This window comes from Tarenaya hassleriana, unplaced genomic scaffold (genome assembly GCF_000463585.1).
Source record: "Tarenaya hassleriana unplaced genomic scaffold, ASM46358v1 Cleome11, whole genome shotgun sequence".
NCBI classification, from domain to species: Eukaryota; Viridiplantae; Streptophyta; class Magnoliopsida; order Brassicales; family Cleomaceae; genus Tarenaya; species Tarenaya hassleriana.
The window spans coordinates 3878505-3891958 of NW_010961290.1; the positions used below are offsets into that span (position 1 = coordinate 3878505).

The window sequence follows — 13454 nt, forward strand, 5'->3', positions numbered from 1 at the left end:
TTCCGGTTTGGTTTTCTTCCGTTGACCTAACGACCGTGACGAAGCTCTCATCGTCTTCATCGGTTCGGTTCTGTTCTTGGTTCGGTTCGGTTTTGTTCACTCGGTATTGCATTCTCCTTCCCGGTAATAACCTAACCTACAAGACAAAACAGACATGAAATGTCAAAACCGGTTAAGAAACGGAATCGGTTATGTTCGTGAGATAACCGATACAAAAGCAGCTTTAAGCATACTGATGAACCAGGGCTTGTCTCGTTTCTCGAACGTAATCCGAGTTCTGAGATTGATCCCGATGAGTCCAATCGAATCAACAAATCATCTCCGGTTGAAAACTCCCATGCCGATTTCCAATCTTCAGGAGGTTCTTTAGGCGTCACCGTCCCGACAACCTTCGCTGTACTAGTCTTGAAATTAGCTATACCGATCGGTTCAAACCGGTATAAGAAACAAAACCAACAGTATGTATACGAACGTACCGGGAGCTTTACCGGTCGAACCCTCTAAAGAAGACCAAGAACCTTCTCGTATCTCTGTTACACGTTCCTCCAATTTAACAGGGGATGGAACTTCGCATCCACGTTTGAAAACTCCTCTCCCTACCCTAAAACCAAAGTAAACCAAACCAGCGGTTAAGTATCCGGTTCACCAGTTAACCAAAAACCGGTTTAAGGAACAAGAAAGATGGAAATTTTACCGGATACGGACAACGAAGCATTCCCTCCCTGAGTGGTCTAAAACAGTTCGTGTAAGCCATCGTCCTTCCTGAGGCCGGAAATTGTTCGTACTTTGAACCGAATCAGAAATCACAATGCCCGAATCATCAGTAACCCGATCCGGTACACATTTTAACAGGTATGGGGCTTGAACCGGGGGTGTAACCGAGGCAAAGACCCTAACTTGTTTACCAAGAAACCTTCCCAAAGAGAGGGAATGAGCTCTGAGCAAATCGTTCCATGCAAACCCTGTCGTCTCCATATGTCTGCTGGTTCTGAAGCAGATGCTCCTTCGGCGGCGGCGACACCGGAATTCCAGAACTACCCCTCGAGTCCCAAACTCACAGTAAAGGTGCCAGGCTTTCTGCCACGTGGTATCGGGGGCAAAATCGGAAATTTTTTTATCGAGCCTCAGCTTCCGGTGACATCTAGGCAACCTCAGACGCAGGAAACTACGTGTTTTCGGGTTAATTTCAGATGATTCCGCTTTCGGGTTAAGCCTTATAAAGATACAGAGCTGCATTTCAACAGAGAGCCGATGGTTAGATGATAGACTTATGCTCAACATATCTCTAAATTCCAAAAACACATGCAATAAATTGTTAAGGATTTATCATTAGATAAACGTATTAAAAGGGTTTTAACTCTCTAAATTAAAAGTACTTACCTCCAAGAAGAATCTCGGTAGAACGGACTTATACACGGTGTTGACATCTATATCGGAGACAGGCCAATAAAACGGGGGTTCGGAGAAAGGAGGCTCGTTCCGTATTACGTCCAATTCGCCACCAGCCTTCTCATACGGTTGATTGAAGTTTCTATCCCATAGTTCTTTCGTTGTCTCCAAATCCGTCTTCTCTACAGATTCTCCAACCCCGATCACCTTTTCCATATCTTCCCACATATCGTGAACATCCTCTGCATATACCGTCGGGTAGCTCTATCAATACAAGCACGTATAAATTCCCCGAATCATGGTACATGAAAAAATCCAAAAAAACGAAGAGAATTGATTCATCTTATAGCAGCATGATACACATTTGAACTGAATCCACCTATGCAATCATCAGTTCGATATCCCAAACCTGGACAGACCGACCCAGTTTCTATCTTTTTAACTCGATTTGATAAGGCATTAGTTCAAAACCAACCCTTTAAACTCAAAGAACATGTCTTAGTTGTTGTTCATTCCAACGATGAAGTAAAGATATATCGATGATGTTAAACAAACTCATGTATATAGACCTGATGTGTGAGCCACATAAGCAGTATATCAGAAGCTGGAACGAGACGGGAAATCTTGTCCCCGAATTTCTGCAGTATCAGCAAGAATCCTTTGTATCTCAACCGAGCAGCGATCAAATACACGACCTCCGACATGTATGGTGCACAGAACTTCTCACACAGAAACCTCTGCTTCTCAACCAGAGCAATGATTTCCTCATCCATGGAAATGGTGGGTTCAGGGGCATCTTGATCGGTTTCGTTCGTGAAGTTCTCATCCGGGTATCTTTTATCCCATATTTTCTTGCACTGTAAAACCGCATAATCCTCGTTTTCCTCATTGTAAATCATCGGTTTTCCTATAAGTTTCGAGAATCTGTTTTGACAGTATTGCCTGTAACTCACCTGAAATACAGATTCATCATGAATATGACTTCAGGAGATTTAAAGTTCCACGCTTCAAGCTCTAACTCCGGTATATTTCCAATGAAAATGAAACGAACAGAATCAGGGTGGCATCAAGATCAGATTCTTTTTCCAATGATCTTGCAGTTATGTAACTACAAGCTTTGGATAATCTCATATAACAAAAGATTGTGAAGCAATGCAAGGATAAGTACAAGCAAACTCTCCTTGGTAATCTTCGCTGGGATTTTCTCGAACTTTCTTGGGAGTTTCAGACAAACCAAACAGAGAAGAAATCGGAGCTTACAGGGTTTAAGGTGTGACAGAGCCAAACCCATTCAACATCAAGAGGAGGAAGAATCATCGGAGGTTTCAAACCAACCGTTAGATCAGAAATCAACGGCATCCACAGCTCATCGTACCTACAAAACAACAATGGTTTGATTCGGACATTAATGTCGATGTAACTGTTATGTCCAGATTAAAGTTTGACATTAACTGAAACCGAGTAAGGAAATTACATGATCAGAAAGGCAAATACCAAATACCATCCCCCCACAAACATGCTTATAAAAGAAACGACAAAAAAGAAATCTAAGAACAGTCTCTAATTTGGATGACTAGTCAAAGAGAGATAAGCAACAAAGCTATAGAATCACACAAGTTTGACCATTTTCTGTCAAAATCCACGAAAAAGTTGAGAAATTTCAACGGCGCAGAGTTATCTTGGCAAGAAAAGTATGGTAAAACTCAATCTGCACCGTCCGATCAAACAGGGGAAGAACACAAGAAACCCCAACCGTCCGATCAAAAGACGAAAGCTTTCTTTCACCTTCTGACAGCTTCGGCAATGGCGGGTCGGTGATGAAGCCATTGACAGTCTCCAACAGACCTCAAGAACGCGACGAATCGTCTCGCGGCCGACACGAGATCGACGCCGATTCGGACAGCGTCGACCTCCGAAATCTCGCTGAGACTCCGTGCCGCGACGCCGTCGGCGAATTCCGATCGACCCAGAGACATCACCACAGGGAGAGAGAGATTCAAAAAGAGTAAGACATAATCTGAAGACAGGACATGAACGTAGGATTCGAGGGTTTGTCGAGTGAATAGACAGATTGGTGTGCAAAGACAACAAGGAATAAAAGTAAAGTAAACGACGAACAGCAACGTTGCTCCCTTGTTTTTTCTTTCCTAGTTTGTTCTTTTTTTCTCCAAAATATCATTTTATATATTTAAATGTAATTATATAACGTTCTATTTGTTTCAAATAGGGTTTTATATATTTAAATTGAAATATTTATCCATTTTACAATATCTATACGTACTGAAAACACTAAGGCGCTTCTAATCGTATAATTGCAATATTATTGAATATTGAATTATTATTCGATAAGCATTTCGATTCTTCGATCTTAGACACATTATACATAATAGAGTGGCGTGTTTGTGGACTATTGTGCATGTGAGAATATTCTGCCACGTGGGCTCGGCCCAAGCTTCACCAACTACGTCTCTTTGTAAACTCCAACTTTACGTTTGTTTTAGATAAATACGATTCACTTATTTTAGTTTTTTTCACATTTAAAAAACAAATCATATATATCCTCTAATAATACAAAATTTGATATTATCATTAATAATCTATTAAAATTTATTCATTTTTACTTAAACGTCAAATATTGTGAAATGGAGAGAATACAAAATACATAAAATCTATGCGTTATTGGAGTACAAACTCTATGAAATTGCAATTTTTTCTCAAAGTTAATTAATAAGTTTAACTTCTGGTTAATGTATATTATTTAGAACACTATACAACTATGTACATATTTGATAAAATCGTAAAAATGACGTTTAACCACCACAAAAAATCTATGACGTCAAACAGACTTATCTTATCATTATTTTTATAATAATAATTATTATTACTATTTAATGTTTTATTTATCATTATTATTTATTGTTTGTACGAACTTTAAAATGCAAAGAAAGCGTTAGAGACGCCATCAAACACTTAACCAAACTGATAATAACTCTGATCAAAGAGTTATCAACTCATTTTCTAATTAAAGAGAATCTTTTGCATTTATCGAATTCATATACATTAAAAAATGACGATGATAATCCTTAGAAGATTTAGATTCGAAAATGATAAAATAACAAAAGTTATATTTTTATATTCTTATAAAAGAGAAGTAATACATTCGTATAAAAGTTTTAATTACAAACATTTTTTAAAAAAAATAGATGTTTACTAGCGTTCTCGTTATTATCTTTTATTATTTTTCGGGATTTTAAAATAATAAAATGTAAAGACGGCTTTTAGAGACGCCATCAAACACTTCACCAAACTGATAACTTTGAGAGAGAAAAAAATATGATCAAAGAGTTATCAACTCGTTTTCCAATTATTATCACATTCAGATTCGGATACATATATTAAAAAAAACGACGCGATGATAATCAAAAAATGATTTAAAACCCTAATCAAACTCTTCTAATTAATTACACTATATATAACACCGAACCCTAGAACGTAACTTCTAACCCTAAAGTCTCATTGTTTTCCTTCACACGCAAAAAAAAAAAAAAAAAGCCACACAATATGAAGATCTCTGGTGTAGCAGTTCTTCTCCTGTTATCTGTTATTGTTCAACAAGTCTATGCCACCGAACATCAACATTGGACTCCAAACAGACAACCTCGTAGCCCACCTCCCCTCTCAAGCGAAGGCCACGACCATGACGACGAACACCATCACAACCATGCCCATGAAAATGAGCACCACCATAACCATGACCATGACCACCATCACAACCATGATGATGACCATGACCACGAGCACCATCACAACCATGATGATGACCATGCCCATGACCACGAGCACGAGCACCATCACACCCATGACCATGCCAACCATCACAACCATGATGATGACCACGAGCACCATCATAACCACGGCCACGATCACGGTCACACCCACAAAACATCTCATCCGTCACCGAAAAGTCACAAGAATCGCCATGGGAAGAGCAATGCAGAGTCTCCAAAGCCATCTCCACAAGTGCCCGAGATTGAACCCGGCGTGGCCAGGTGCCTATCGAACGGAGTAGTAGAGATCGCGCAGTGCGTGCAAGAGATCGCGCAGTCATTCATAATGCTTCGGCCGGTTCTTGGACAGGACTGCTGCAGTGCCATTCGAGACATCGATCAAGATTGCCAGAACACCATTTTTGGAGCCTTTAGCAATCCTTTCTTCAACTTGACGCTGCAGCTATACTGCACCATGCTCCGGGCTTGATCACATTAGTTAGTTAGGGTTTTTATTTTTCATGTCTATAACATTCTTTTGTTTGGTATTAGTCTGCCTTTTTCATTCATGAATTTCGTTTTCGAGGGTTTTTATCTTTGGTGCATTTTGTGGGTTTTTTCTATTATAAAAATTGAAATAAAATTGATGCGATTTTTGTACCCTTTTTTTTTCGTGTCACGGAAGAACCCAAATAAACTTGGATAAAGGCGACGATGATGTTAATTTCTCATGAACATACATATAGCTTCATTCATCTCAATATCTCATCCTCTCAAGCTTTCTACAAATTCTTAACTCAAATTTGTATATATCATTAAAATATATTTTTTTTTTGCTTTTTTATGATTAATAATTAGTTCCAATATAATATTCCATTTTGTTATACCTTAGAGAAATAATAACAATGATTTGTCATTTCCGAAATTCCTGAAGACTGCAGAACAATATCCAAACAACCCTAATCTCATTGAAGTGATGAAAGGCTTAATGGGCCCCCAAGGCCCAACGAGGAACCAGACCCAGTTTGCTGATTTATATAGGCCCAATAATAAATACACGAGACGATTTTTTAAGTTGCTTTTTCCATCCAATATAGTGCCTTTGTTGCGAAATTTTAGCTGTTGTGAACTGTTTTTAATTTTAAAATATTAAAATATATAATTATATTCCAATTAAAAATCTTAAATCTACAAAAAACCTAATACACAATATGAATAAAAACCATTAGATACCACGAGAAAATTAGAAACAGTTTCATTTAAAAAAAAAGGAAAAAGAAGATATTCCCTCAGAAATAGAAAATTTACTCAGTCACGAGATATTTCAGAATTAGCATGGTTCAACGTTGAACAACATCACAGGGAATATTCTTACTTTGATTTGTTTTTAAAAATATATTAGCATATATCCAAAAAAATAAAAATAAAAAATAATGGTCAAATTTTTTCCCTCAGAAAATTAGGAATCCCCACAAAAAATGTCAGAAATACATTAGCATGAATTTTTTAGATCATCACAGGGAACGCAATATTCTATGATCAAAAAGAAAAAGAAAAAACTGAATATCAGTGATTAATTTGATACAGCAGCAAATACACTAATGGAATATATAAAAGAATTTGAAATTCAAAAGTAATTCAAGAACAAATGTTTGGAGTTTAGGGCTCAGATACATACATGAACATAATTATTTTCCTTGGCCACAACAGGCCTCATAATGAGCTGGGAAAATAAGTTATCATCATCGCCGCAAAACCCCTAACTCCAATAAAAATTTCCCAAAGTCCAGATCTCAAAATCCAGAATTAACCCTAAAATTCATCAAAAACCAGAGATCTTAAAAACCCAGAAAAATCGAAAGAAATATGAAAACTAGGAAAAGACATTCAAACCGAGATTCGGAAAACCCTAATCTGGAAACGCAGATCGAGGGATAACTCAAGAGCAAAAAGCCGAACTGTTCAAAAAAAAAAAAAAAAAGACCTCGAGTTGCTCGTACAGAGCGCCGAGATGGAGAGGAGAATAGGGCTATAAAAGAGGCAGCGAGAAGGGGATTTAGGGTTTTATGAACTCTCCGTTTGGATTTCCGAATCAAGGCCCGGTTTTTTAGTTAATTACAAGTAAGCCATTATAAAATTGGGCTTTTTAAATTGGGCCTTCTCGAAGGAAAATAGTGCACAAATCGTCAAGGATCAGGCTTTAATAATTTTGACTTAGAAGTCATAAATTTTGAATCTTTGAAAGTTTCAGCCTTGGAAGTCGGTGTTTCCGCGTCCTTATGGAGAGGGGGTAACTAACAAGAAAAAGCTTTCTCTTTCGTCTCTCTCATGGCTTCTTCTTCTTCTTCTTCTAGCCACAAGAAATACCATGTGTTCCCGAGCTTCCATGGCAAAGATGTCCGCAGAACGTTTCTCAGCCATTTTCTCAGGGAGCTCGAACGTAACGGGATCGAGACATTCAAAGATCACGAGATCGAGAGAAGTGAAACGATCGGACCAGAGCTTGCACGGGCCATCAGAGAATCAAGGATCTACGTCGTCGTGCTCTCCAAGAGCTACCCGTCTTCGAGCTGGTGCTTGAACGAGTTGTTGGAGATCATGAAGTGCCGCAAAGCCGAGGCCCGATCAGTGATGACGATTTTCTACGACGTTTATCCATCTGACGTGAGGAAACAGCTCGGCGACTTTGGAAGAGCCTTTGAGGAAACTTGCTTCGGTAGAACGAAAAGCGAGAAAGAACGATGGAGGCGTGCCTTGAACGATGCGGCGGGAATAGCCGGATATGATTCTCATCAATGGTTTGCGCTCTCAAAACTCATACCTCGATGCTTCAATTTTATGTCTAGTTATATCATTGTTATGTCCATTTGACAAAGGCAACGATCCTTGTCTTGATAGGGACAATGAAGCTCACATGATCGAGAAGATTGTCGCAGATATTTCGAACAAACTGAACTTCACGCCTTCAAAAGATTTCGAAAACATAGTCGGAATCGACGCTCATATCGCAAGCTTGAGTTCGTTGTTATGTTCGAGAACCGAAGAAGCGGTCGTAGTGGGGATATGGGGTCCTGCCGGCATCGGTAAGACCACCATTGCTAGAGCTTTATACAACCGAATCCGTGGAAACTTCCAAAGAAGTTGTTTTATGGAGGATGTCAAGGCAAGTAACAAACTTGACAGTTATTGTTCAAAGTTGAATTTTCAGAGAAAGCTTCTATCGCAGATTTTAGATCAAGAGAACGTAAGGGTCGATCATTTAGGTGCGGTAAGGGAGAGACTAGAGAATCAAAACGCTTTGATCGTTCTTGACGACGTCGATGACATAGAACAACTAAGTACATTGGCGAATCACGCTCGGTGGTTTGGTTCCGGAAGTAGAATTATCGTGACTACGAGGGATAGAAGACTCTTGAGAAAGCACGGGATTACTCGAATGTATGAGGTGGAATTTCCGTCTAGAGATGAAGCTCTTCAGATCTTCTGCCGATATGCTTTTGGAAAAAACTCTCCTCCGAGTGGATTTCGGAACCTTGCGGCTGAAGTTGTAAGTCTCGCCGGTCATCTTCCCTTAGGGCTGAAGGTTTTGGGTTCGTTTTCGCGAGGAATGGATGAAAGTGAATGGATGCAAACAATCCCTATTCTAAGAACCAGACTAGATGGGGAGATCGAGAAGTCGTTACGAATCAGTTATGATGGCTTGAACGATGATGATAAGGCTACATTTCTTCATATTGCTTGTTTATTCAACGGTGAGAACGTTGATCGCGTGGTTCAGTTGCTTGCTCATAGCGGCTTACATGTCGATCTCGGGCTTAAAGTCCTTTCCGAGAGGTCCCTCATACATATATCCACGGATATCAATAGGCGAATATCGATGCACGATTTGGTACAACAATTAGGTAGAGAAATAGTCCGGAAACAATCTATTCTGGAGCCGGGAAAACGTCAATTCTTGGTAGATGCAGACGAGATATGCGATGTACTCACTGATAATTCAGTAAGTTTTCACTTGAATCATCTAATGTTTTTCTTTTTCTGGTTAAAACATTCTCCTCATACGGTTTTTTTTTCCGGACAGGGCACGGAAACTGTTTTAGGCATATCTTTAGATATGTCGAAAATCGACAACTTGTACGTGGATGGGGGTTTGTTCGAAAAGATGATCAATCTACGATTTCTAAGATTCTTTATGAATCCGATCAATAATAAAAACGTCGGGATGCGCTTACTGAAAGGATTGGATTACCTTCCACGCAAGCTAAGATTGTTACAGTGGGATGCTTGCCCGATCAGACGTATGCCTCGTAGATTTCGTCCGGAGTTTCTCGTCGAGCTCACCTTACGGCAAAGCAAGCTCGAAAAGCTGTGGGACGGGATTCAAGTAAGTCATCTTTTAGAAAGTTATGCAACTCACAACCCGATCTCCCTCTAATGTCACGTATTGATTTGATTGATGTATCGTTATATATGTTTTAGCCGCTAAAGAATCTAAAGAAGATGGATTTGAGCAGATCCGAGAACCTGAGGCGAATCCCGGATCTCTCGGAGGCGAAAGAACTCGAGAGATTGGATCTCAGTTACTGTGCAAGTCTGGTCGTGCTCCCTTCTTCGATAAAGAACCTCAACAAGTTGAAGGTGTTGCGCATGGATTTCTGTCGGAAGTTAACGACTCTCCCGGCAAATATGGACTTGGAATGTCTCGAGATCTTGTATTTGGGCGGGTGCTCGCGGTTGAAAACCTTTCCCGAGGTTTCCACCAACATAACGTACCTTTGTCTGGACGACACTGCGATAGAGGAAGTGCCTTCATCTATCCGGTCGTGGTCTCGTCTGGATTCGTTGGTGTTATCAAACTGCAAAAATCTCAGGACATTTCCGTACGTTCCATCCACTGTTACATATTTTGATTATAGCAACACGAGAATATAGGAGGCGTCTCGGTGGATCTTTTAAGACATTGGGTTTTTTTTATAGATTTTACGTAAAATGCTGAGTCACTTGAACTGATCCCCACATGTCTCAGGAAACCATTCTTCACCTTGTTCGTCGAATATTTAGAGATGCCATTTTGGATAATCCAATCCAATTAACCCAAATCCATATGGGTTTTTTAAACCCTAAATCCAACTAAAATATATTCTTTGTGCTAACCCAATTAAACCCATCAAACCCAATTAATAAATTAAACAATAATTAATTTATTATCTAACTCATAAATATTATTAATATTTTATAAAAAAATCAATTAAATCAAATTTGATTAGTTTCGACGCGAATCGATTGGTTTAGTTTCGAATCTTCAAGTTCTATTCGTTTCGATTCAAATCGATTCGTTTCAAATCTTCAAATTCTAATTGTTTCGATTCGACGTAATCGATTTTTGTTCGTTTCGTATCGAATCGATCTATTTTCATTGGAATCAAATTTTCTAACAAACTTTTTAACCCATCCCATTTGACATCTCTACATAATATTTTCGTTATTATTATTAATAATTAAACGGGATTAAATATACTCCTTACTTTTTTTGTACTTAGACTTGACATAGTATCATACCAAAATCTATTTTTAATACTATAAAAATCTAAATTAAATAAGAGCTAAAATAATATATGACTTCCGGCATTTTTTTTCAATTAAAATGTTAGAAGGTAGCAATGATGATTCGGTTACAATTATCAGATAGAAAAAATGACGTCATTTGAGGTCATATCACACAGAGAATTAAATACTCAATTAGCAATTTGGATAAGCATGGAACTGCGTGTGATGTTAAAATGACAACATAACGAGGTTTAGGCAAGTTTGGCTCATTACATGACAACATTCACCCACATCATGAACACATGTCTCTACATCTCTGCCTAATGCCCTGTTCGTGTTCCAATCACATTTCCATATCAAACTTCTATTTTAGGGTTTTTATTAATTTCTCCTTTCCAAGAATAGTTTAATAAAAATATTTCTTACATGGAGAGGATGGCGTGGATCTACGAACATCACAATTATCAAGGCTTAAAACTCAAATTTATAACTATTTAAATTTTAAAAAGTGTATTTCTCGATATGCAAACATGTTGTCATAATCAGCAACCCAACCCGTATAGTATGCCCACCACCTAGGAATTGACATGTACTTTGGACCTTATGAATGAATGAAAATATACAAATTACGCTACACACCACCCACTTTTCTCTTTACTCTCATTTTTGCCCCAAACTAAAATATAGTACAATTGAACCCAATTTCTTGTTCATCTAAGTGCTTCCTTTCAGGGTTTAGGCCTCACTTCAATACCTTCAACCACAATTCCTCCTTTCAATTGAAACCCTTCAACCTCCGTAAGACCCATAACCACTTCGTTGTCGTGATCTCCTTTTCCGGTCTCGAATTCTCCCAACTCGATCTCCATCCAACCGTCGCTCCTTTCTTTCGGCTCGTTCAGTTGTCCTCCTCCGGCCTCTGCCACCACCACTTCTGCCATCCTCTCTTCTCGGTTCGCGAAAATCAATCGTTTCATAAGCTCTTTCTTGTCCTCCAGGCAACATAAGTAGGTGGAATTTTTGTGTGTCTGATCATTCCCCAATCTAATAGAAGTCTTGGCCGGAACTAGGTCGAGTCCATAGGCTCGTGCGGTCACTTTCATTACAAGATATGCTCCATATCGTGTGCTCGGCGATAGGAGTCCGGTTCGGATTTTCCCATGAATCTCTAACCAATCCGTCATTACAAGTTCAACTGCCTCCGCAAATCTGTATAATTAAACATCATAGACGTCAACAGAATTTGATATAATATAAGATTTGGATCATACTTATATATATTTGTGAATATTTCAGCTTTAAATAACATAAAGGATGAACGACGTTATAAAATAATAATAATAATAATAATAATAATAGTAATAAAGGGTGAACGAAATTTACCTTGAATCTTGTCTACGGTTCCAAGACCAATACATTGGTTGATCACTCCAAGTTATGGAAAGGTCTCTCGCGGATAAAACGTAAGATATTTTCCCGGAAAATTTATCGATTTTGAACATCTGAATCAAACCCAGAGAAAGTTAAGCGTAAAGATTGAATCTTTTTACAGGGAAATTTTGAAAAATTGAAAATTTTGAACAGATTAAAAATCGAACCTTTCGGCCATCATCGATGAGAATCGATTCGCAGAGACGTCGATAGAGGTCTTTCTTCGTAGAGAAACTCAGATGACCAATGGATTGAGAAATCATGCGATCGTAATCTGACGGTAGAAAATTTTCCCAGACGAAATCTGAGTCTCCAGCACACCGGAAAACCGATGAGACCGCCGCCGATGACATTGTGTCCGCCGGAGTTGTGAACGACAGAATCTTTGCCACGCAGTCTTCTGGTAACATCATCATTGTCCTTCGCAACACTGTGGTTCTTTTTTTGTCTTTTACCGAAGAAGCGATAAACAAATCTGGAAAATATTAATGGATTGAAAGAAGAACGTTGTGTATATATATGTGTGTATGTATGTGTTGAGTTCTTGAAGATTCAGAACGAGAGAGAGAGAGAGAGGAGTTGTTTTGAATCTGTTCATGAAGATTGAAGAGTGAATCTCTCTCTATATATATTTGTTTTCCCTATTGGCGTCACATAATTGTATATTTTGGACTAGTCGTTTTATTTTTTGATATACTGATATAAAAAATTAAATTATAAAACATACAGATATAACATTATTGTGGCCAATATATAAATTATATTAATATCAAATGTTTGCTGACAAAAACAACGGCTGAATGAAAAGGTTAATTCACATAATTTTTTTTACATCAATAAACAGAGTTATTTATTAATATGGGAAAACAATTACACCCATATAATTTTTTTTTACAAGAATAAAGGTGATATTGTTGGCCACCTGGACTTCAGTTAAATCCTTTCCAAAGGATTTGAGTACTTAATGTAATTCTATTTAAAAATTGAGCTTATATTATTTTTAAAATTAAAATTATTAGAATGAAATAATTTTTAAAAGGAAAATAAATTTTTTTTTGAATAAGACTTTTTAATGAAAACAAATTCTTAACAGATTTTGAAAATTTGAATGGAATGAAATATGAATGAATATATTTTTATAAAAAAAACTCAAATATGAACATAATCGAATAATTATATACATAAATCCAAAATATTCATTGCTAAACTATCTCACGGCTTTTTGAAGTCGAGTCAATTTAAAATTAGGTTCCACGTCCACAGAATAAAAAAGTCATTTTTTATTTATAGATATTATAAATGTTATCTAAAACCGGTCAA

The 13454-nt window shown here is 37.8% G+C and overlaps 3 protein-coding genes across 6 annotated transcripts in view; 1 reads left to right on the top strand and 2 right to left on the bottom strand.

Moving 5' to 3' along the window:
* The window catches only part of LOC104805899 (glycine-rich domain-containing protein 1), a 4451-nt gene extending 947 nt beyond the window's left edge, over positions 1–3504 (bottom strand). Inside the window, exons 1-9 of one of the 4 annotated variants that reach the window (XM_010530605.2) lie at positions 3175–3503; positions 2650–2764; positions 1959–2342; positions 1381–1653; positions 695–1230; positions 477–601; positions 234–394; positions 101–136; positions 27–70 (exon numbers count right to left, since the gene is read on the bottom strand). In XM_010530605.2, the coding sequence (XP_010528907.1) occupies positions 27–70; positions 101–136; positions 234–394; positions 477–601; positions 695–1230; positions 1381–1653; positions 1959–2342; positions 2650–2764; positions 3175–3365 (1865 nt within the window). In that variant the 5' untranslated portion in view covers positions 3366–3503. Of the gene's footprint in view, positions 1–26; positions 137–233; positions 400–476; positions 602–694; positions 1231–1380; positions 1654–1958; positions 2343–2649; positions 2765–3174 lie in introns of those variants that run through there. The other 3 variants (XM_019201525.1, XM_019201524.1, XM_019201522.1) reach the window with 3 other exon arrangements.
* A 3977-nt stretch (positions 3505–7481) lies between these two features.
* On the top strand, positions 7482–10088 carry LOC104805900 (putative disease resistance protein At4g11170). The gene is made up of 4 exons (XM_010530606.2): positions 7482–7954; positions 8055–9156; positions 9238–9540; positions 9636–10088. Exons 1-4 carry the CDS (start codon positions 7485–7487, stop codon positions 10086–10088), a joined length of 2328 nt encoding a protein of 775 aa, XP_010528908.1. The 5' UTR covers positions 7482–7484.
* Positions 10089–11285: 1197 nt separating this feature from the next.
* Positions 11286–12757, bottom strand: LOC104805902 (F-box protein PP2-B15-like). Its single transcript, XM_010530607.1, has 3 exons — positions 12302–12757; positions 12087–12205; positions 11286–11912 (listed from the first exon to the last, which is right to left on the bottom strand). The coding sequence occupies exons 1-3, from the start codon at positions 12548–12550 to the stop codon at positions 11432–11434; spliced, it is 849 nt and encodes a 282-aa protein (XP_010528909.1). The 5' UTR covers positions 12551–12757; the 3' UTR covers positions 11286–11431.
* Between the last annotated feature and the right edge of the window lie 697 nt (positions 12758–13454).